Source organism: Bos mutus, chromosome 7 (assembly GCF_027580195.1).
Source record: "Bos mutus isolate GX-2022 chromosome 7, NWIPB_WYAK_1.1, whole genome shotgun sequence".
Classification (NCBI taxonomy): Eukaryota; Metazoa; Chordata; class Mammalia; order Artiodactyla; family Bovidae; genus Bos; species Bos mutus.
Window position 1 is genome coordinate 102,613,068 of NC_091623.1, and position 24,708 is coordinate 102,637,775.

Sequence of the window (24,708 nt, forward strand, 5' to 3'; positions counted from 1 at the left end):
CTCTGCCCACCTGTTCAGCTTCACCCAGTACCAGACAGCCCTCAGCCTGGACACCAGCCATGCAGGGGGACTTGTCATGTTCCCCACCCACTCAAGACCTTTGCCTGGGCTGTTCCCCTGCCTGGAATGCCCTTTCCCCGACCCTTCTCCTCTCTCACCTCGGCCCCTCCAAACACATCATTCTTTTCCTTCGTGACCCAGGTTTTTCAAGGAAGCCCTAGAACAGCCCTGTGCAATAGAACACTCTGTGATGATGAAAATGTTCTGGATCTGCCCTGTTCAGTAGGGTAACCGCTAACCACATTTTGCTGTTGAGCACTTGAAATGTTTCTGGAGTGACTGAGGGACTGAATTTTAAATTTTAAGTTAAATTTAAATCTAAATAGCCAGGCATGGGGAGTGATTACCGTGGCACAAGAGTAATCCTGATTCCTTCTGTGACATACACTGCTGGTTTCTTATATTCTCCCTTCAGTGTGAAAAGTGAAAGTATTAGTCACTCAGTCCAACTCTTTGTGACCCCATAGACTGTAGCCCACCAGGCTCCTCTGTCCATGGAATTCTCCAGGCAAGAATACTGGAGTGGGTAGCCATTCCCTTCTCCAGGGGATCTTCCCAACCCAGGGATCAAACCTGTGTGTCCCTCTTTGCAGTTGGATTCTTTACTGTCTGAACCACCAGGGGAGCCCTTCAGTGCTCCTATCACATATTATCATTTGTATTTAGTTGGGCATTTTTAAAACCCATTCCTCGTTAGACTGTAAGTTCCAGAAGAACAAACGCTTTATCTGCTTTGCCATAGCTGTGTCTGTAGTACCTGGAATGGGATCAGTCCATAGTAAGTACATCATAAACATTTCTTGATGGATGGGTGAATGAATGAGTGAATGCTTAGTGAAGGCATTGCTTTCATTGGTGCTTTCCCTGGTTGCTTAGCCCGGTGCTCTGATAATGAAATGCAATCATGAAAAAGGTCAGCCCCCAGGTCATAAAATTAAAAGCTAAATCCATGCTTATAGGCACCATACATTCCCGTGTATAAGTAAGCTTGTGTGTACAAAAGGGTAATAATGCATTTGCGAGGCTTTGCCTCTGTGTATTCACGTGTGGACATGTTACGTCCACAAAGCTCCATGTCAGGGAAATGAGGTCACTAGAACACATGCAACGTCACTCAGGGAGGCAGTTTCTAAATCAGTACTTTTTATTTTGAAAGATTTGTCAAACTCTTCACACCGTGGCAAGAGTTTGCATGATTAATAAGAAGCAGCTTTTTCATGAAATGCTTGGAGGTGAACGAGTTCTCAGCCTGTGAGATCCGACCATCCCATTGATTTTGAAATTTCTTTTGATTAATAGAAAGAAAAAGTGGGGAGGGGAGAAGAGGAGGAACATGCTAGCGACTGAAAGATCTCTGGTGACAGCCATCCAGATGTGAAAAAAGAAAACAGAAAACCCAAAAGAAAACCAATTTGCCACCTGCCCTTTTTCTGTTTTACCATGTTCTGCTCCTCGCTCTTGATTTTGGTCTTTCTGGCTGAAACAGCCTCCCTGTCCTGCATCTCCTAAAGGTAGTTTGGAGGGGAGCAGCCCTGCAGGACGTGGTGATCCACCTCTCAGAGGTGTGGGGGATTCCAGAGAACGGATGGGCCATGGTTCTGGAAAGTCTGAGCAAATTGCCTAATGCAAAAAGAAATGGCACTGCAAAGTGAGGAGGGGAGATGGTGAAGAACTGGGTATATGTGAGAGTTTATGTACTTTCAGAACACAGCCTCAGTTTCCTTCTCTCAGTCACAGCCCCTGACCATAAGATTCGTTATCTGCAGTTCTGGCTGGTGGATTCTGCAGCTCTCTCCCACCACTGATCCTCTAGCCCTAGAAGCATCCTTGCCAACATCACGTGCCTGTTACTTCCCTTTGTCCATCTTCAGGCCACTTAGGGATGACCCCCTGGCAGCCAATACCCTGATATAAAATTAACACAAAGTCTGACTTGGTGAATATTAGTTTCGCACAGAAAAGTAGAAAATCTGAAGATGCAATGTGTGTTGAAGGCAGACTCGAGCAGATCAAGTGTTCCACCCATGTGCCACCAAGACAATGGGCGGAGGTGCACGCGGCAAGAGGAAAACGGGACCATTCATGGGTGAGCTAGAGGCCGTGAGAGCTGAGTTACAGCTAAGAATGTCGTGACTTGGGTTAAAATGTCTGTGTTTAGCACCGTTAATGTATTCGTTTAAGTCTATATTAGCACCTTGACCCCAGGCAGAACAACAAACCATCCAAACATTTTAAACATTGGGGAAAACAGGAGGGGGAAGGTCAAAGAGAGAGAATCTGGTTCTGCAGGAGGAGGCATGGCTTTAGATCACGAGGTCCTTGTCGATGTCCTCTGCAAGGCAAGAAGGAGCAGAATTAGACTTGGGGGCCGGGGTCAATGAGGAAATGCTTCCCAAGGAGTTGGCGGATCCCGCCCATCCCGGGGGCCGGGGGCCAGGTAACCAGTCCAAAGTCACCAAGGGAGTCTGTGACTGAGAACTTTGGTCTCCCCTGTCCCTGGCTGGTCCTTGTCACTTGTGCTGCCAAATTACACGTGCTGTTTCCTGTAGGTGCCTGTCAGTTCCCAAAGCAGTGCTAGACACAGAGTGAGTACTGATGCTTGAAAAGGGAGAGAGAGACAACGGATGGATAGAGAAGGACCAGGAAGTCACCTGAAAGAGCGAGGCCCACCCAGGCAGGGAGAGCAGACAGGAGTTAACCAGGCACAGAGAAGAGACGGACAGGAAGGACAGACACACAGACAGCAGCAAAGAGGGAGTCTTTGTCCTCTCGGACAGTGGATCCTTTGCTCAAACACTCACTCTCCTTGATGCCGAAGCAGCCGGCCCACTCGTCCAGGGCGATGTACTTGTCGTTGTCCAGGTCACAGGTCTCGAAAAAGCGGGTGGTGCAGTGTTCCATGGGGATAAGGGGGGCGCGCAGTGGGGCCAGCTCGGTGTGAGACAGGTACCTGCAGGGGTGAGGTGGGGAGAGGCTGAGGCTGAGCGAGCCCCACAGCCCTGCTTGGGGAGACAGAGGGAGGGAGCCTGCCCCTTGGGGCTGAAGGAGAGGATGTTCCACAGGCTCTGCCACTGACCTGCTGTGGTTCTGAGCATACAGCACTGCCCTACTCTGACCATCAGTTTCCTCCTCCATCAAAGGGGGAGGAGTTGATCATAATGTCTAAAGGGCCCTTCCAGGTCTGAGGTCTGAAAGACTCTGCACTTTCACTGCTAAGGGCCCAGTTTGATCCCTGGTCAGGAAACTATGATCCCATAAGATGTGTGGCTGGAAAAATAAAAGGAAGAGGGTGCCGACTTCTGGGGAGGGAGCGTGGGAAGGGACTGGAATTGGCAGGCAGAGGGTGAATAGAACTTTATCTTTTATGTACTGTGTCCCTTGTGAGAGGGAGGCCTTCTGGTTTCTCTCCCCATCTCCTGTTCCTGTCCTCCCAGCTGGCCTGGACTCCAGAGCACATGTAGGATTTTTTTCCCTTGTTCCCCAGAGCCCTCCATTAGTTGTCCTCAAAACACTCTTGCCCAAGGAGCCCCAGGCCCTCCTATCTGGCCCAACTCGTGGAAGGGATTGGTTGAACTGAAGCTCCTCCCCCTTCTTTGTATATCAGTGAGGAAATCGAGCCCCAGGGAGGGGCAGGGACTCAGGCAAGTTCACGGGGCAGCTCTGGGACAAGGAGAGGGGAAGGACGGAGACTCTGACCCAGGCTGCTTTCCCAGATGCAGGGTCCTTGCAGCCCCATCTGGAAGCCTCCCTCCAGGCCCCTTCCTTGCTCAGCCTGAGTCCAGATGTTCCTACTTCTCCCCTCCCCTTCACGGTATGACTCAGATGGATCCCAGCCATGGAAAGAGCCTGGGAGAGAAGCTACAGGCAGTTTCCCAGCACTCAGGAGACCCCAGCCCCCCAGGATCACCCACAGGGTAGGCTGGACCAGGAGGGAGGGTTGAGCCTCCCAGAGGGGTGCAGCCCTGGGCATCCTGTGCAAGCAGAGCAGCCCTCCTTTTGAGCTGCTCCAGGAGCACACAGCAAGGGAAGGCAGGACGAGAGGGGCCGGTCCTGCTCAGCTGCAGACCATCAGCCACCACCTGCAACTTCCGGGCACATTCCTTACTTTTTCCTTCCATTGTGAGAAACAGACCACCACCCAGAGGGTGAGCTCCATGGGGGCAAGGGCCTACGTGGTAGTTCTCACTACAGTTAAATCCCCTGCCTGGAATTGTGCTCGACATGTAATAGACACTCAATAAATGTTGGTTGGCTGACCAACTCCTGGCCTATCCCACAGGGCGTTTACACAGCACTTCCTAACTCATTTCAACATGGGGCAGGAGTGATCAAACCAAAGCCTTGCCATGGAGACGGGATGGGCACTCTGATGGTCTTAAGAACTTCCAGAGCCAGTTTGCCCCATTGGGGCCGGGTCTCAGGGCCTTGCTGCCCCACCTCAGCCTTGCCAGCCCACGGAGTCTGGCGCTCCTTCCCAGCTCCTTCTACCTTGCTAAATGGATACCCAAGACTGGCACTCACGGGGTTAAGGAGGGGTTTTCAGTTCTGATGGCTTCTGCCTCTTAGGCAGTAAGGAGGGAGTGTCTCATGGCACTAAATCCTTTCTACATCCTTTCTCCTACACCTATCCTCTCTTGTCGCAGCCCTTAGGCAGGCTATGGGCCTCCAGGGCTGGGAGCAGCAGAGGCCACCGAGAAGTCTTCTGACCACATCTAGTGCACCTAGCAGCCCTGACCAGCGACTGCCCACTCCAGGGCCAAGCTAGAGGCAGCTCCCCTCCGTGATCGTGAGGTTCTGGGGTCTTACCCGTCAATGGGGTGCTGATCCAGCTGCCCGAACTGCCAGTGCACAGGGAAGATGTACATGTTGTAGTTCTTCTCGAAGTCCCGGGCCAGCAGTTCCACGGGATGGTCGCCAGCCTCCAGGCGCTTCTCATTCTCGTGGATCTTTTTCACCTGTGGGAGCAGAGATGCTGTGTGACAAAGGGTCCAGGAGGTTGTCGGGGCCAGTCAAGGTCCCTTCCCCCGACAGGAGGCCAGAGTAGGCAGAGACCAGCCAAAGTCAGGGTTCGGAATGAGGGAAGGTGGTCCAGGGGTTAAGACTGTGCTTCCACTGCAGGGGCACAGGTTTGATCCCTGTCAGGGACCTAAGATCCCACATGCTGAGCAGAGTGGCCAGGAAAAAAAAGACCAAATGAGGGAAGGAGGTGGTTAGATGAGTACCAGCATTATCTCATCCACAGAAGTGGAGGCATGGGGCCATCTCAATCAGAATGACTGGGGAGTGTGTCAAAATGCAGCTTCCCGGGCCTTCCTTCACAGAGACACTGGTTCATTGTGCCTGAGGTGGGGCCCAGGGAGCTGTATTTTATCAGTACTCCTAGTGCTTGATATGTCCCTTAAAGTCCACAGACTCAGAAGGAAAAAGGAATAGAATTGTTTATGTCTCGTACTTAACATGGAGCTAAACAAAGTGAGCAGGTCCTTTCATTACAGGACTCCTCAGAGCCTTTAGGTTGTGAATGTGCTCTGCCTGCATGCTAAGTCACTTCAGTCATGTTCGACTCTTTTTGACCCAGTGGAGTATATAGCTCGCCAGGCTCCTCTGTTCGTGGGATTCTCCAGGCAAGAATACTGGAGTGGGTTGCTATGCCTTCTTCCTCCAGGGGATCTTCCCAGTCCAGGGATTGAACCCATGTCTCTTATGTCTCCTGCATTGGCAGGTGGGTTCTTTACCACTACGCCACCTGGGAAGCCCCTGAATGTGTTCTAGGAGCTTTCAAAGGCCGCACAGAGGAGCCTGGGACAGAGGTGCTCGTTGGAGCAGGGATGTGGGCTTACATTTGGGGGCCTCGATCTGGGAATGGGACTGGGGATCTCAGCCAGCCTGGGGCCCGAAGTCAGGGCCAGCTCAGGGTTGACCAAGTGCCCTGAGATAGAATGAAAAAAGACCCTTACTCGCAGCTTCTGCTTCTCGGTCAGGAGGTTGTTGTCCTCGTCCCTCTCGTACAGCGTGACCAGGACGTTCTTGAGCCAGTCCCGCATGCGCAAGGGGAATTCAGTCAGCTCGGAGTCCAGGCAGGGGGGGATGTCTAGGATCAACACACAGAGGTGGTCAGCACAGACCCTGACTCCCTGCCCGAGGGCCAATGTGCTGGCCACGTTGCTCTCCCCACCCCCGCCCTTCTCCTGCTACTGCTTCAGTCTGTGGCCTTGGCACCGGGCTCAGCCTCTCTGGGCTGCAGTTTCTTCATACCTTTTGAACAAAGGAGATTGGGGGGGTGGGGAGAACACTCTGCAAATGGACAAGTACAAAGGCACATCCCCTGTTCCCTTGACTTTGATCTGATCTGGGGAGGGAAATGGTTTGCTCCAGAGACTCCTGCTTTTCTGGGTGTTGGGCCCTGAAAACAGAGGCCAGGACCCACCATGATGATGTTGACCCTTGAGAGGTGTTTGAAGCTGGGAGACTGAGGAACAGCATTCACTCAGAGGCCCAGCTTAGCCGGGGTGGGGGTTCAGGTATGCTTAATCGCCAGAACATTCTTAGTGATAGGATTTCATCCTGGTCTTTGGAACTCAAGGTGACATAATGTCGGTCCTGGAGATTTCATCTAAGTCCACCCTCATGGAATTATTAGAGATCAGTGTGGAGAGAAAGGGCTTGCTTAAGGCCACATTATCAGAGCCTCATTCAGCACCAGGGCATGTGGGTGCCAGGGGGCCTAGGGGTCCATCGTTCCCCAATCCTTGGGCCTGTGGAAAGTCCCCTCTGTGGTTAGGACCATGACCTTCTTCACCAGCAGCTGGGGAGTGGAAGAGAACATCTGAGAGGGAAATGCTAGGAGTCGGAGCAAGCGATACGCCCCAGAGAACAGAAGAGCCACTGGCACAAGCGTCAGTCTCACTGCCCAAGGATTCCTCCCCTGCCCTCCTTCCCCAGGCCTGAGCCGTCTCTTTTCACATCCAGGGTCCTGTAACTAGAAGAGCGGTGCTGACCACAGGAGAACCTGGTTCCCCCTCCTCCACCTTTCTGCACTCTGCACACCTGAGACAGGGGAGTGGCCCTCCCCGGTGTCATCTGGTGCCAGAATGTACCAGACACACCATGCGGATGTTGTCTTGGAGGGGAGCAGAGGGGGCCTTGCCTGTCTCGGATGACAGGGAGGCAGACACGCTGGAGCCTGGCCAGAGCAGGAGCCTGGGCCAGCTGAGTCTGCACCTGGGATCACTCCCCAGAGGCCAGGCAAACCTGGCATCCCTGCCCCCAGCACCTGGCTCCCAGGTTTCTAGAAGCAGGTGCTTAATCATATGTTTTACGCAGGCAGATGGGAATGTAGCAGAGTAAAAGGGCCTAGGATATGACAATATTGAGTAACAGGGCCTAAAGGGAACTGACAGGATTGCCTTGATTTTAAAGCACTCAAATCAAGTATTAGGCCCAGGAAGAACATCATTTTTGCTGCATAACTTTGAAGCAGGAAAGATTGTGGTTATACCTATAGAAGAACTTCCTCGTCATTACAGAAAAGAAGTGAGCTGTCTCAGATGCCAGTGAGAGGCTCCAGAAATCCGCCCTGATCCTGTGTTCCCTCCACTGCTCAGTCCTTCCCTGGAGGGGTCCTGAGTATAGATACCAGCTCATAAACAATCATCTCATTTTATAACTGGGATCCCTGACGCTCAGACAGGGGAAGAGAGGTGCCCAAGATCACACAGCACAGAGGTGGCAGAGCCAGCATCAGTGCCAGGTTGGTGCCTCCTCCCCGAGATGGGAGGCTTGGCAGGGCCCGAGGAGAGACTCACATTTGCAAGGCCCGATGTAGTCCAGGTGGAGTTTGTGGCCCTTCTTGGTGCCCTCCAGTGTGCACTTGGTGGCAAAGAAGTGGCAGGAAGAGTCGAAGGTCTTGTTGTCGTTGCTGCACACCTGTCGGCAAAGCAGAGCGCCTCGCGCTCATTCCCAAAGCCCTTCGCCAGTACTGCCATCCATGCCCATTTCAGAGATGGGGACACTGAGGGCCAGGCAAGGAACGTGATTAGCCCAGGGTCCACACAGTGAGTTAGGGGTGGGGCCCTGGCAAGGAGCCACTCTTTAGGCTCCTAAGTCAATGTTCAGCCCATGCTGAGAGCCGCTGCTGGTCTCTGAGCAGCAGAATGACAGAGTCAGGGCTGAGATATGGGAAAGCAAACCTGGGAGATACAGAAAAGATGAATTGAAGGTGAGGATGAGGGAAAGGTAGAGTACGCAGAAGAATTAATACAGCAGGCCTGGGATTGTTATCCTTAGAAAGGCCTTCAAGCGATGTTGGCCCTTGGCTGGTGTCTGGGAGCGAGGCTGGTGAACAGTTGTCTGCACTGTTAGAAAACTGTCCACAAATGATGCAGTGTCTCAATTTGCCTGGGTTGCTCATACAGACAGTATGGTTCATGCTGAACATCTCTTTTCCTGCTCGGAGTCTGGCATTTGGGTATATGCCAGGCATGGGATGCCTGCGTGGCCAGGCTTCAACTAAACAGTGGGTGCTGAGTCTGTAATGGGCTTCGTTGGGCAGAAGCCTTGCTCGCATGAGGCTGCAGTTCATCTTTGTAGCCGGGGAAAGAGACCCTTCATGGCAGGGGGAGAATAAGCAAGACTGTGCATGGATCCCTCCACATTCAGCCTTTTTCCAATTCCCTTTTCATCCAGCTACATATCCTTAACTATTAGCAGTGAGTGCAAAGATGTGGTGAGTTATGTTGGTCCTTCTTGCGAATCTCTGCGCATGAGGATGGCGGAGCAGAGATGCTGTGGGCTGAACAAGGGCAGTGACAGGAAGGAGTTGTGTCAGGAGGAGAGAAGCCTTGTCTTGAACACCCTGCACATACTTACTGCTTACATATCACTGCAGAGGGATTACTGATGGGCACTGGTGACCAGTGTGATAGGTGGTGAAGGGGTGAGGAGGAGGGAAGAGCTGACGAAGATGCTAAAATTTGGACCTCAAAGGGTAAGTTGTACTGGGGAGAGGTTGAAGATGGAGAGATCAGGTGGAGGTTGTGGGAATGATCCTGGAACTCAATTTGTGGCCCTGAGCTAGGTGACCACTAGCAAAATGGTTGATATGCATGAGTGCTCAATAAATATTTACTTGGATGGATGGATGGACAGATGAGTCCTATTGGAGACTGAATGGACAGCTTTGAAAGTTTTTTTAAATAGTACATATTGGGTACTTACTAAGTACCAGGCATTATCTGACAAATCCCTGCAATAGCTCTATGAGATAAAGTCTATTTCTGACCCATCTTTAGGGGTGAGAAAACTTGGAGAGGATCAGGAACATAGCTAAGATCTCACACTTGATGTCAACCTTTGCTGTGACCCAGAACCCACATGTTTGGACCTGATGCTTTGCCAAGATTCTCCCACATGAGAAAGTCCCTCGTGTGTGTTCCTTTCTGAGTCTCAGTAGGGCTGGAAGCTGGTGGTGCTGAGTAAATTCTTGCCCGTTGCTGGAGAGTCCAGTGACAGTCACTCTCCAGTGACTGCTGGAGCATCCCAGACAGAGACCCTCTCTGGCTGGGTCTCTTGCTGTGACTAGACCTACTGAGGGGACTTCTGAGCCTGGAGCTGCCCTGTGGGATCCCCCAGGCTGGCAGTGTTCTGGGCAGACGCCCTGAGGGCCGCAGTCCTCACCCCCCGCCCTGTCCCTTGGGCCTCACCTTCTCAAACTCGCCGATGGGGGCAGGGCAGCTGGTGGGGTCCTGGCACACACACATGGGGGTGTTGTTCTCGTCCAGTTCGCACACCTTGCCGTGTTTGCAGTGGTGGTTCTGGCAGGGGTCTGGTACAGCACGAGGGCAACATGGTTAGCCTCACCCGGGCTAGCACATCCATCGCGACCCAACCCACATGGATCCTTGGACAGAAGTCCTCAGCGTTGGCCCCCAACTCAACCTTTGGGCAGCCCTGCACCCTCCCTTCTCTTCTGCTGAAATCAGCTTGTCGGGGAGCAGTTGGCTCTGTCTGGAGACTAGATATTTGGTCTGAGGTCAGGGCCAGGCATACCTGCGGGGGCTGGGGATTCAGTCTGGGACCCAGGAGCACTGGGTGCCATATGGCTCCCCCGAGGATAGAAGCAACCACTGTGTTCTCGGCTGTTCATGGATCAGTGACAGTGAGGTATTTTGGACTTCTAGAATAGACTTTCTAGGATGACTTGGAAAGTCAGCTGTTGTCACGGAGCCAGGAAGCTATGCAGCCCAGCAAAACAGACCTGAGTGTCCGTAGCGGAAAAGGGAACAGAGCCCCAGGACCAGACTGAACAATAGAGTCTGCCTGTGTCTCGTAAACACCGGATAAGGGACATGGAGGGGAAGGAACAGGACTCAGTAGATGCCCTTCTGCTCCAGTGGATACTCAGGCCCTGAGGATGAGAGCTCATCTAGCCTTTCCTCCTGGTGCTTGACTACGGTGTCGTAGTCTTCCTCTGTTAGATGCCTGACCTGCCAGGTCCTGGGCAAGGGTGCCTCTACTTTCATCTCGTAGTCCCTCGACAACCCTGGGGCAAGGGTCCACTGTCTTCACCCTTCCCCACAGAAGACATGAGCAAGCTGTGCTCAGAGAAGGTTTGAGGGCTGTCAGAGGACATTGCAGAAAGTTTGGAGGCAGACCTTGGTTGGTCCACCTCCAGAGTTGGGACTTTAGCCCCTAGAGTGCGGTGAGTCTCCATTCTGTGGGTTAGGGATGCTGGACTGTGGGCGGGAGCCAGAAGCCCCAGGTCATGGTTCTCACAGCCTTATAGGAGTTGTGTCAGGCTTCCAGGCTTATTTCCTCATGGCCATGTGAAAATTAAATAAGCTTATAAGTGTGAAAGCGTCTGGGGCCATCAAGTGACCGGATGGGACTGGCAATCTCAGTAGGAACCTGACACCCAACTCTGGAACTAGATTAAAGTGCTGCAAGGGTACAAGGCCACTTCCAGCTTGAGACTTCCCTTCCTGGCACTCACAGCCTGGCTATAAATAGATCTTTCCAGATTCCAGAAAACACTCCCAACCTTTCAGTCAAGGCAGTTTGTCCTTCACAGCCCCTCCCACAGGGAGGACCCCACCCTGCGTTTCCTTGGGAAGGAACCTCACACAGGCTTGGCCCACACCCCAGGCCTGGGCGGCAGAGGGCAAAGGCTTGGTGTAACAAGATAAGGAGAAGGGACCTACTCTCGGCCACCACCTCCTCCTCGGTTTCCTCAGCACCATCATCGAATTCTCCTACTTCCACCTGGACGGGGTTGGCTCCCACGGGTACCTGGGGTGGAGGGAGAAGAGTGAGTCAAATGCCCCACCCCACCCCCAGACCTGGAGGAAAGGGGCAAAGGCTGGAGGGGACTTGCCCGAAGCCTTGGGTACCCACAGGGGATGGGGATAGACATGCTGAAATGGGTGCTGGGTTCAGATCCCAGGAGGCACAAGTGCCAGGTCCAGAATTGAGACTGAATCTATGGACTCGCTGTACCTCAAGGGCCCAGAACTCTATGGAGATGCCCTAGAGGCCACCAGGGGTGTCAGGGCAAGAGGGGGTGCCAAGCTCCCTCCCCTTCCAGCTGCACCAGGGTAGTCTCCCTTTCATCAGTTGATATTTGGGGAGACTCTGGATGACCATCTGAGAAAAAAATGTCACACAATTCAAACAGTAAAAAACAAATTTCGAATCATAGCTCCCACCTATGAGGTTGCAGGGAGAGTCTGGGGAGCACTCGGGCGTGTGTCATCATTGGGGGATCTACAGGATTTACATCTGTGCTGTGCATGCATGTGGGAAGGGGAACAATGGCCTGCTCCGACAGCCCCCGTCTGGATTCCCCAGTGAGCGGATGTTGGCAGAGACGAGTCTGGGGCCCCCACCACCTACCTCGGCCACCTCGGCCACGGTTTCTTCCACCACTTCTGTCTCATCAGGCAAGGCTTCCTGTTGCTGTTGGGAGGTGAAAATGGGGTTCAGAGAGGTTGGGGCCCGGGCCAGCTTCCCACCACTAACATGCCTCAGCCTGGACCACTGAAGCTGGAGAGCTGGGAGAGAGGCTCATGGGAGATCCCCCGAGGCTGTGCCTCAGGACCTGCCGTGGGTAGACAACTCGGGCACAGGAGAAGCCAAACACGCAGGCCCTGTGGGGCTCCGGAGCACCGCGCTTTGTATAGTTATATCTGGAGTGTCTATCAAAACCCAAAAAGCATTTCCGCAGCTTAGACTCCCATAATGATAGGAGACCAACTGGTCTGATGCAGACCAACTCCCTTCAGATGGGAACACTGAGACCCATAGGGGATGAACCCTGAATTTTAACAGATGTCAGTATCTTCCCCACAAGTGTGATACTATCATCATCATCATTATTTGGCAATTCCTTCTTGGAGTCAATTTGGAGTGAGAAGAAGCAAGATAGCACATGACTTTGAGGTGCCTGGCTGGCTGGGGCTTGTTTTCCCATCACTCCCATTAGCATCCCCTTCTCTTCTGGAAGTCTTCATATGATAAAGAGCTCACTTCCTTCTAAAACAATCCTAGTCGCTTTCTGGGGAAGCTCTGGTCGCTAAACAAGTACATCTTCACATTACATGGAAATCTCTCTTCCCTGGAATCTCCTCCCAATGATCCTCATTCAGTTTTTATTTTGAGCTTATTAGTTTAAGGGAAAAAAATCTTAAAAAAAAAAAAAAAAGACAACTCAAGAAGGGGAAGTGCTTGTCCCCTCTGAACATCCAGGGCTGGTAGATTCAATGCCCCTGCGCTGGTGGTGGGAGGTAAGACCAAGAAGATGTGACTTTCAGGTACTCACAGGGGCTGCCAAGGCCCTCCCGGCCAGGCAAAGGAGAAAGAAGATCCAGGCCCTCATGGTGCTGGGAACCCTGTTGGGAGAAGAGAGATGAATAATTCAGTGAGGGCGAGGTTTCTCGACGGAGAGTTCCTCCTGACACTGAATTCCTGTGACATGCAAAATAATTTTAGATGATCCATGGTAAACGATAGTGAAAGACAGGGAGAAAGTTGCTTCTACTTGGTTCTCTTTTAATCCTGATGGTATGAGAAAGTCTCAGTTTGGTGCTAACGAGTCTTTAACATCTAACACTCTTCTCTCACCCTTTTGAACAGAGGGCAGGCCTCTGGCTCAGAGCCTCCGCAGGAAATGACATCCAGCTGGAATTTAGTACAGTTGTTGTCTCCTTTGTATCTAGTTTAACAGTTTCCTTCTATTTATGACAAAAGTACGCAGGTTTTTCCATTTACGGTAGGGATCTTGTCTCTTTCCTCAGTACATTTATTTAAATTTTTAAACAGTGATTGGACAAAGACAACTGGTTAATTAATCAAGTCTGGGCAATGTTGAACCGGATCTTGTTCAAGGGCCCTTCAATCGCTGATGTTCTAGGATTCTTTTCTTCCTATACCCCAGACTCTTCCCCTCCTCTTCCTCCTCTCCTGTCTTTCCCCTGACCTCCTTCTCCCTGCTGCTGCTGCTGCTGCTGCATCATTTTAGTCGTGTCCGACTCTGTGCGACCCCGTAGACCGCAGCCCACCAGGCTCCCCAATCCCTGGGATTCTCCAGGCAAGAATACTGGAGTTGGTTGCCATTTCCTCCTCCAATCCTTCTCCCTGCTGCTGCTGCTGCTGCTAAGTTGCTTCAGTCGTCCGACTCTGTGTGACCCCATAGACGGCAGCCCACCAGGCTTCCCCGTCCCTGGGATTCTCCAGGCAAGAACACTGGAATGGGTTGCCATTTCCTTCTCCAATGCATGAAAGGGAAAAGTGAAAGCGAAGTCGCTCAGTCGTGTCCGATTCTTAGCGACCCCATGGACTACAGCCTACCCGGCTCTTCCGTCCATGGATTTTCCAGGCAAGAGTACTGGAGTGGGGTGCCATTGCCTTCTCCGATCCTTCTCCCTACCCCTCTTTAATAAGAGAATTTAATAGGCAGCAACCCCTTGCCAATTTGAGACAGTGAGGCCTACATTCTAAAACAAAGAACGATAGTTTTCAAGTATAGCCAGTGGAGACTTATGGCATACTTTCCTCCATTCTGCCCAGGAGGGATGGCACTTCTCTGGATTCTGTGTGGAAACTACCCAAATGCTTGCATATGTTTTGTGTTACCTTCTGTTTCCCCTTCACAGCTAAAAGATGTTAACTGAGATCTAGAAAGTTCTCTAGAAAATTCTCCCACCCAGGTCACTGCTGAAACCTTCCTCTTGATGCTGAGCTCTCGACTCTAACAATCTAATGACTGGAGGGCATCTTGGAGCAGAATCTCTGATGATTTGCTGCCAGAATGCTGTCCCTAACCAAGGAACTGTGGTGGGGATGTTTTGTTTCTTGTCCTAACTCAATGAACTTCCATTTCCAAATGGCTTTAGAAAGTCCTTCCTTCTACTGTTCAGCTTGCCTCCCTTCAAGCTTCTCCTGGTCTGCTGTGATCATCCATCTATGCCACACAGAGCAAGCATGCTCCCCTGCTCCTAAGCAGCTTTTAGTCAATGTGGGCAGTGGCCATGTCTTCCCCCATTTGTCCCTGGCTCCTTCCAAGATTTCTCAACTGACCAAGCACCTCGGTGGGAGGTACCATGACATCATGGAAGAAACACTTAGCTTGGAGCTAAATCCCAAGGATTCTGGTTCTGTCTCAATATTAACTTGGTATATTGGTTCAATCCTTCATCCTCTCTAGACCATGGTTTTCCTCTTCTATTACTTGAGAGGGTTCGACTAGCTGAGCTTTGAGGTGGTAGCCTGAGCCCTTGAGATGCCCTTTAACTGTCCCAAGCACATGCTGGTCTTGACAAACATCATCCCCTCCATTATCCCCATCTTCACTTAAATTATGGTATTTGCGTAGCAGAAAGAGGCACCAGAAGGGAAGACTTCATAATGGTCCTCTATTGGGGTTGAAATAGACACTAAACCTCAGTATTCCATGGCATGTATAAGAAATAAAACCAACAGAAATTTAAAGAAATCAACCTGGGGGCTTGGCTTTGCTTCACGGTGTCCCCAACTCCAATCTGAATGCAGTCTTCCCTTTCCAGGAGGTTTTGGAAATGTTCCTCACCCCTTCCCCCCGACACAGAGTTGTATGTTGTCTTCCCTCCTCCACTTCTCTCAGGCCTAGAGGTAGAAAAATCTCCTTTCTTGCTTCCCCGCTTGGAGACAAAAGCAAAACAATGCCTGCATGTGGCTTTGGATGAAAGGAACAGGAGAGAAAGCATGAATGAAAGGCTTGTCTGAGATCGTTAGAAGTTGAAGGGTCAGAGACTCATAACAGGAATAAAAAAAGTCACCTTGTCTGGGCTCCAATGACAGACAAGTCATACTGTTAGAGAAGCAGCCCAGCTAGGGCTGGAAATGCAATAAGCTTCAGGTTGGAGAGCCAGGAAGACTAGCGTCTCCAGGGTTTGTGTCCTTCATCCGAGCAGAGGAACTGCTCCTCCTCTGTGACCAGGGAAAGATATGTGGGTTGGCTCTTCTGTCTGTCCTACCTCACCAGCCTTGCTCTTTCCCAGTGGCACACTGACTCTTTCTGCCACCCCCATCCTTGGTGCTGCAGCCAGAAGAGAAAAGTCATTCTAGATCTCACGGTGCATTAAAATTTCTAAAGGCCTCACACACTGGCACCACGGCATGGGAGGGCTGTGAGTCCCGTTGTTCCGATGAGCGGTCTGAGATGGAGAGGGAGGAAGTCAGACAACATTCAGGCCCCTTCCAAGTTGACAAAACTCCTCCTCATGGACTTGGGTTGTGCCTCATAGAGGTTTTCTTTGAGACTGGGGTGGGGATCGGGGAGAAGAGTGGGATGTTAAGAAAAGGACACACAGTCTTGGAGGAGGAGGTGTTTCCCTAATTTGGGGGTTTGCCAAGTTTTCCCTCATCCCAACATCCTCTTCATCCAGATTGTTTGATGGGAGGGAAGGGCAGCATTGGACGGTTCTCGAATGTATGACCATACTCCCTGCATACCCATGAGCTTCCTGTCTGAGGTTCTCTAACCACCACTGGTCAAAGAGGCCAGGTGCCCATCCTGCAAAGGTCAGGGCGTGCATCAGTAACCCTAGCAAGGTCAGAACACAGGGCCAAACCCCAGCATCCAGAAATGATCAGCTGTGCACACATCCTTTGCCAATCAAACCTAGGCCTGGCATGCCCATCTGGTGAAAATATAAACACCTTTGTATAAATGAGCAGTATTAAATAAAAACTCTGTATCTCTTTAGTTTGTAATGATGCCTGTGTTTATCCTTTTAAGAATGTTTTCATAATCTGGCATCCCACTGGGGGCTGAAGGCATGTCTTTCTACCTTATAGTACAGAAGAGAGGGCTGAGGCCCAGAGGGGAAAAAACCTGCCCAGAGCCCCAGGGAGAGGGTGGCAGGGCTGAATGAAGACCAAGGCTGCCCCCCTCCACCTCTGGCCTGCCCTCTGCCTCACCTGCTGTTTCCCTTGGCAGCAGTTCCTCCGCTAGGTGCTCACCTGATGGGGCCCAGTTGGGCTGTGAACTGGCCCAAGGTACCCTGGAGGAAATGAGACTGGGGGGGGGGAGGTGGGCGGGGGAGCAGGAGGTGTGTTTCCCTTGGCCCAGCGGTCATCAGATGCAGACTTAGCTCACTCCCACCCCGCCACTGCCCCTGCCTCTTGTTCCGAACATCCAGTCCTTTCCTTTTGCCTTTATTTGCTCTGGAGACGGCTGAAAACCCGTCTCTGGCTGCCAGCAGGACCCGAAGCTGAGGTCACCTCTCCTCCTTTAGAAAGAGTCTGGGGATGGAAAAATACAGCCTCCACCCCCCCCCACCCCACCCAAGTTCATCTCCCTTGAAACATAAAGGGCCTCCTGTGGGCTTTCTCTGGACACTGAAGGGTTGCTGAAGGACAGAACTAGGGAAAAATCTTGGAATCATTAAATTTTAGACTTTGGATCTTGGAATCATAGACCCCTGAGGACATGAAGCACAGAATCTGGGTTACAGTCATCAAATCTGATTTGAGTAGAAGAGTTTATGAAGCAATGCAGTCTAACAGAACTTTCTAAGATGATGAAAATATTCTATATCTGCATTGTGTAATGTGATGGCTAGTGGCCACCGGTGGTTATTGAACACTTGAAATGTTGCTAGTGCAAATGAAGGGCTGAAGTTTTCCTTGTATTTCATTTTAATTAACTTAAATTCTACGTAACCACATGTGGGTAGTGGCTACCATATTAAGACAGAGCTTGCTTAGTCCCTCAGTCATGCCCAACTCTTTGCAATCCTGTGGACTATAGCCCACCAGGCTCCTCTGTCCATGGGATTCTCCAGGCAAGAACACTGGAGTAGGTTGCCTTTCCCTTCTTCAGGGGATCTTCCAAACCCAGGGGTCAAACTCAGGTCTCCTTCATTGCCAGTGGATTCTTTACTATCTGAGCCACCAGGGAAGCCCATATTAGACAGAGTGGTTATCAACTTTTATAGAGGCATTATGGCAGAGAGGTAAGCCCAGGGGCTCTGGAGACAGAATATATAGGTTCAAACCCTGGTTCTGCCATATAGCAGTTGTGTGACTTTCAGAAAGTGATTTTCCCTCTCTGGGCCTCAGTTTATTTCTCCATCTTTAAAATGAAAATAACATACTTACCTTGAAAGACTCATGGGTGATTACAAGAGATAAGCATCAGAAGAGTATCTTAAAAAACAAAGATCCCAGAATCTCCATTCCCCTTGAAAATCCAGGACAAGAATCCTAGCTCTTTGTTCATGGCCCAGGGGGAACAGGTGCTGGGCTGGAACAAAGTAGGCATTGCTCCTTTTGGTCTCGGGCACTCCAGCCCAGCCTCCACAGGCACAGTGAGGAAGCCAGGCCCCAGGCTGCCCTCTCAGTTGGGCTGCTGACGCAAAGCAGGCATCTTGCTTCCACCATTTGGCTTACTAACAAGGGTTCCCAAAACACATGTTCCTGGTAAACAAGCCCAAAGAGAGGAAAACAAGTCTAGAGGCTAATAAAGGAACTCGTGAGTGAGCCAGGCCCACCAGAATGCCAGGACTCAGAAGGAGGCCTGAGACAGTCCAGAGAGGTGCCACTGTGGCCAATGTGGCCACGTGGGCACTCACACCCCAGGGAGCACACACAGCCACTCAGAGGTGATGTGGAAGTCAGGATCCCTGGGATTGAGTCTTGGCAGTGCTGCCCCCAGCCCACCCTTCAAATTAGGATAGGCTCCTCTGCTCCTTGGCTTCACCTAGTGCCACTCCTCTGCACAACGCAGAGGTTGTTTTAGATCAGTGGTGTTCAGAGTCATACAAGCCAGGGAGCCTTTCTCTCAATGAAGTCTTCTGCGGAAGTCCAAGTTTGAAATAACTAAGAGCCGTTTACTTTTCTTGTACATATGAATGCACTATTATCTATTCAATGAATCAGCTTGAAATTAAAAAAAAAAAAACATTGTTGAGATGGGAGCTGGCACTGGGACACTCCCTGAGATGCCTTGGAGAACCTCTAAGTTCTTTCATGAGAAGAGTTTGAAGACCCTGAGGCCACAGTCCCTAAGGTTCCTTTCAGCCCTGACGTTCCAAGTCAGCTGAGTCAGAAGCCTATCAGAGGACCGCCTTTCCCAGCTTGGGCCTTGACTCCCTGCTTCCACTTCTAACAATTCTTGCTGGAAGGGAAGAAGCTAAGGGAAACATTTAGGGCAGCAGTCCCCAACCTTTTTGGCACCAGGGACCAGTTTCATGGAAGACAATTTTTCCACAGACCAGGGCGGAGTGGAGCATGTGATTAAAGCACATTCTATTCATTGTGCTGCTGCTGCTAAGTCGCTTCAGTCATGTCCGACTCTGTGCGACCCCATTGCTATTATTATTACATCAGCTCCACCTCAGATCATCAGGCATTAGGTCCTGGAAGTTGAGGACCCCTGTTTTAGGGTGCTTAAGCACAGGTTTGAAGAGGTTCAGAGGCAACTCGGAAATAGCCCCAGAGCATGAGACTGGTATCAGTCTGACAGATGTTCCATAAACACATCTAAGATGCCACGTTTTGCTGTGGTTAGAAGCCCCAGGGTGGAGCTTTAGGCTCTCCCCGTTGGCTCCCCCTAGCGACCACTGGTGCATCTGGGTGACCACAAATGGAAGGGATGAGAAATAACATCAAAGTGTCCAGGCTGTCACATCCTAAACATAGCAAGCAAATCCATGGCACATGTGGCTCCACCTGCCCCTCCTGTGCATGTGGCAGACATTACTAATCAATCATATGACCTTTCCCCCTAAAGTCCAGTTCAGTTCAGTCGCTCAGTCGCGTCCGACTCTCTGCAACCCCATGAATCGAAGCACGCCAGGCCTCCCTGTCCATCACCAACTCGTGGAGTTCACTCAAACTCATGTCCATCAAGATGGTGATGCCATCCAGCCATCTTATCCTCTGTCGTCCCCTTCTCCTCGTTGGACTCAAATCCTGGACACAGTTCTTTTGGCAGTTGCTACCAATGGATTGGTGGTATCATGCCAAGCAACACCTCTTTGCCATGCTTCTGATTTTAGAGATAGGAAGACTGAGGATCAGAGAGGGAAAATAATTCACTTGAGGTCATACGTGGCAAGCTGGTATCTGGACTGAACTTCCAGATATTCAGAAATATCAGGACGTTTGGGAAATTGTTTATTTTTCCATTTGATTAGTCTAGGATCCTATGGCCATAACTAACACATAAGGGGCCAGAAAGATCCTCATAATAAAACATAATAACATAAAGGGTGCTGCAGTCATGTCCGACTCTGTGCGACCCCATAGACGGCAGCCCACCAGGCTCCCCCGTCCCTGGGATTCTCCAGGCAAGAACACTGGAGTGGATTGCCATTTCCTTCTCCAATGCATGAAAGTGAAAAGTGAAAGGGAAGTCACTCAGTCGTGTCCGACTCTTAGCAACCCCATGGACTGCAGCCCATCAGGCTCCTCCGTCCGTGGGATTTTCCAGGCAAGAGTACCGGAGTGGGGTGCCATTGCCTTCTCCGAAAGATCCTCATATGAAATGGGTTAATACCACATTTCTGAAACAACCCAGCTAGAGTGAGAGTTGGTATCTCCATTTCTACTTTGCCTACAGACATCAAGGTCTATAACTGGACAAGTGAGTGCAGAGTTAATGTCCTGTCTAGACATCTCCTGGATAAGAAGGAGACTGTTTTCCTAAATAATTCTGTCAAGTCACTGGTTGCAGTCACCTCTTAGCCACCTCCTGTTGCCCTAATGACAAAGCCATGTGGGCTGTGTCAGGTCATGGCAAGCCAGCAAAGGAGGAATAGAGGTAGCTCTTATCACTTGTTATCCATGGGGCTTGTTGACTACAGGGAGGAGTGTCAGGAGAGTACCAAACTGCTCAAAGGAAACCAACAAAAAAAGCCAAAATGAACATCTGGATGTTTCCAGATGTCTGAAAATTTGGCTCAGACATGTTTGCTGCGTGACTTTGAGTTATTCTCCCTTCCTGAGTCTCAATTTCTGTCTATAATATACAACAGGTGCTCAGATGGTAAAGAATCTGCAGGCAGTGCAGGAGACTGGGGTTCAATTTATGGGTTGGGAAGATCCCCTGGAGAAGGAAATGGCAACCCCATCCAGTATTCTAGCTGGGAGAATCCCATGGACAGAGGAGCCTGTTGGTTGACATACAGTCCATGAGGTCGCAAAGAGTCAGACGTGACTGAGCAACTAACACTCAGGCGTCTATCCCTCCGCCATGACCTGTAGTTAGGTCTGGCTGTGCATGTCTGTGTGTGGCTACAAATGGCAATTGTGTATTTGCATAAGTGACCAGTGACCTTGAGTGACCAGTCACTGACCAGTGACCAGTGACCACTGTGTGAAGCTTTGTATGTGATGCTGCGTGTCTACCTGACTCAGCATCTGTGGGTTTCAGCCCATATAGGTGAGGGTCAGAGTTTTCATATGCATCAGATGGACATCCGAGACTTGCCTGTGAGTCAAGGTATTCCTCAGAGAGAGCCATGAGTACATGACCCCCTGTGTCTGCTCATGTATTGAAACATTTATTTTCAGCTGTGCCAGTGGGTGCCTGTCGGTGAAATCAATGTTTATATACTTGGCATCCTCGTGGGTTTGTGTCTGTCCCTGTTTATCCCTGCACACATACCTGTCTAAATAACGTCAAAAATCAAATATTTTCCTGTTTACCTCACATCCTCAGCTCTTTCCTCCACCATCCTTTTCTATTTATAGCTTATTTTTTTAGCAAGGAAAACTGCTCTTGTGAATAGCAAACCCCAGCCACACAATTGGTTGACAAGTCTCTACAGATGGATAAAGATTTTAGCACGACTATTATGCAATCCAAGTTCCCCTAGCCCCTCCTCTCTTGTTTCCTTTTCAACTAGGGGGCCAGGAGCTGTTAAAGGGGGCAGCCAGGGGGCCGACTATTCTTTCTAATGAAAGCAGCACCTGGCAGTTGGGTTCACAGGACTTCAGAGCTGAAAGGGCACCTGGAGACCCTAGGTTAGATTCCCCATTTAACAGATTAGGGAACTGAGTCTGGAGATGGGAAGTGTCTTTCCAAATGTCACTGTGAGTTAGGTTCCACCTCTGCCTTTGCCTTGGACACTGGAGGGTGCAACACTCTTGGGAAATATGAAGGTGCCCAAATCAAAAGAATTTGGACAATATTTATTTTGCTTACATGTGCGTGTCACCACTTTTAGTAAAGGGAAGTTGTATCCAAACCCTAAGATGATGAAGCTGCCGAACAAAAAAGCCGGGAATGATGTCACCAAGTCTTTGGATGCCATCAATTCATCCATTCTAAAAACCCATCTCATTAGGTGAGAGGGCCACAGTGTAGCAGGCGCTTCTCTGTGTATCATCCCCGTTTTGTCCACATAGTATCCCTTTGAGGTGGTGGTGTTATCACTTTTTGAACCAAGGAGGACCTGGTTCCCCTTGAACCTGGGGCTCAGAAAGAAGAAGCCATTAGTTCAAGGTCAAATGGCACCTTTGAGGTAGAGGTGGTTTTAAAACTTGGGTCTTCAAGTAGCCTATCCCAGGAAGCAGGAAGCATCTTATAGCCCCACAGCTGCCCTGGGGTCCCGGGAGATTGGGAGATTGGGAGGGCAGGACCTATAATTTGCCCTCTTGGGATGGAGTGGAGTGGGGGACATTCAGACCTACAGAGCCTGATATTCTGTTTCTAGTGTCCCCTCCCAGCCAGCAGGCAGAGACCCTGAAAAAAAGGTTACCGTGGCAACTCGCATTCCTCCTAGAGTGAGTCATAGCAAAGAAGAGCCTTTTGGTGGGTGGGACTTGGAGAAAGTTTCAAAAGTTGATTCCTTCTCCAGGCACCCTCCCTTCCCTCCCCCTCCCTCCCTCAACTCCAGCTCCCGGCTTTGTCGATGTGGCAGCTGATGGCTGCAAGTTAACTCTCTCTTCCCCCCAACCACTCCCATTTCAAAGCTTTTCATCTTCCTGCAAATACACCTTCACTTCCAGTCCCCACCCTCTCCATCTCCCACATCATGCCCTCTGACTACTTGGAGGGGCAGGCGTCCATTTGAGAATATTTTTAAGACTGAAGGCTGTGAACACCCTCTTGGATATTGCCACTAACTCTGTCTCTATTTCTGTCTGTGTCTATCTCTCTCTCACACACACACAACTGTATATACAATTTTAAGGGGCTTGCAATTTCTCAAAAACTAGCCAAAGGCTAGTCCATGAATTCTGCTTTAAGAGACCTTCATTGGAAAGTTCAGAAGACGTCGGGCATCCCAAACATCATTGAGTCCATTCCTCTTACTTTACAGACAGGGAGACTAAGTCCAGGGGAGACATTTACCTAAGATCACATGTAAAATGTATGTCTTCAGTCTGTCCCCCTACTTCAGATGTGCTTCTCATCCTCTCTCAGCACTTGGGGTGCACAGAAATTCAACCGCAGAGAAAACCCTTTCTCTTTGTGTTCTGCATAGAATAGCATTTTCTGGAGGAAAACATGTGCCCCTCTGTTTCTTTTTGGGTGGACTGGGCTTCCTGGAAGACATGCCTTCCCCAAGGCCCCCCTTTCCACTTGGTGCTCTTAGGGACTCAGGAAGCCTGCTCATGAACCAGCCAGTGAAGCCATAGGTAGGAAGGGCTTTACCTGAAGACCTAACAGCAGCCTAGAGTTTGAACTTCTCATGGCAAAGGTGTGAGAAGGTCGCCCTGAAACCCTCTCCATCTTGTCTTCTCCCTCCCACTCTTTGCAGCACACCACCACCACACCCAGTCTCCCATCGGACCCTGCGCCTCTCTGGACCCTATCGGATATCAGGGGTCTTCAAATCTAGACACACGGAGGGCTACTACTGCTGAGTTTCCTGCGTTTACACCCTGGGGAGCCCGGGATGAGAACAATGCCTAACCCCGGGCTGATTGTCTGACAGTGCTATTTCAGGCTGAATGGCACCGGAATTGGTGTGTGTGTGTGTGTGTGGGTGTGTGTTGGAGAGGGTGGAGGTTGAGAGGGGAGAAATTCCAGGGCAACAGGAGCCTTCACAGAGGTGCTGATGAAAGGTGAAGACCCCCTCTTATCCCTCCAAAGATCAGTTTATCACCCAGGCCAAGTCCCTTTAGGAAAACAGAGTGCAAGAACCAAGTTTAGAAAGTTTCTCCTCCTGGAATGGGAAGCAGGGCAGACTCTGGTGGCCCATCCCTCTTGCAGCTGTGCCCAGATCATATTCCCAGGAAAGGAAGAGGTGGCCCCCACTTGTAAAGGCAGCGTCTGAAACCCGAGAGACAGGCGCAGAGAGGGACAGGGAGAAAATACTCTCTCAGAGACAGTCGGATTACTTTCTGCAAATCCGAAGGGGAGACCACATGATCTCAGTTTCACCTGAGGAGTTAACAGGCAGCAAGTCTGTGTCCCTTGCCCTTCAGGAGAGCAAGGATGGAGTCCCTCGCCCAGAGACCTCCCAACACAGCTTCTTTTCCTTGTACACAAAGTGAGGAGTGGGCCAGGGTGCAGGCGGTGCAGGCCTAGAAGAGGGACAGGCAGGGCAGGGGTCGGACATACCTCAGTGGCAGGCAGGCAGGCAGCAGGCAAGCTCCGGGCAGTCTGGAGGTCTGCAGGAATGTGAGGGGCTTAGAGCCTGGCAACAGGAAACCACTCAGAGCTCTGGGCTGGGTCTGTCTCCCCCTCCACCCCGTGGTCCCTCCTCCTCCTGTGTCTCCTCCTTCCCCTCCCCTCCCCTCCCCTTCTCCCCACAGCCAAAGCTGTCTCTGTCTTCCAAGCCTTTCCTCCTCTCCTCGCGGTGGGCTGTCCTGACCCGCCTCCCAACCCCGCCCGCCACATGGGTTCTGGAGCTCTTGCCTAGACAGACTGACCGAGCAGAGCGCTGGGACTGGAAAGGCTGGGGGAATCATCTAGAACAGTCCCTTCCTCATTCAGAGGGGAACTGAGGCCTAGAGGGGACAAGGGATCACCCACCCAGGGTTCCCAAGGGGAATATCGAGGCCCAAGTGTCTGGAGTGTCTGACCGATGATCTTTACAAGAGCTCCCTGGCATCATGCAGTGCTGAGGAGGGCAGAGCCCTGCGAGGGGGTTGTATCTGTGGCAAAGGCAAGGCCAGGACTTGCCTCTGTACAGACTGAAGAAGCTGCCATTGATG

The 24,708-nt window shown here is 51.0% G+C and overlaps 1 protein-coding gene across 1 annotated transcript; it reads right to left on the bottom strand.

Annotated features, from left to right (window-relative positions):
* Positions 1-1,181: 1,181 nt before the first annotated feature.
* SPARC (secreted protein acidic and cysteine rich) lies at positions 1,182-24,259 on the bottom strand. The gene is made up of 10 exons (XM_005898217.3): positions 24,113-24,259; positions 12,875-12,944; positions 11,950-12,012; positions 11,259-11,346; positions 9,762-9,883; positions 7,866-7,986; positions 6,018-6,151; positions 4,867-5,015; positions 2,862-3,010; positions 1,182-2,392 (listed from the first exon to the last, which is right to left on the bottom strand). Exons 2-10 carry the CDS (start codon positions 12,929-12,931, stop codon positions 2,364-2,366), a joined length of 912 nt encoding a protein of 303 aa, XP_005898279.3. The 5' UTR covers positions 12,932-12,944; positions 24,113-24,259; the 3' UTR covers positions 1,182-2,363.
* Positions 24,260-24,708: the final 449 nt, after the last annotated feature.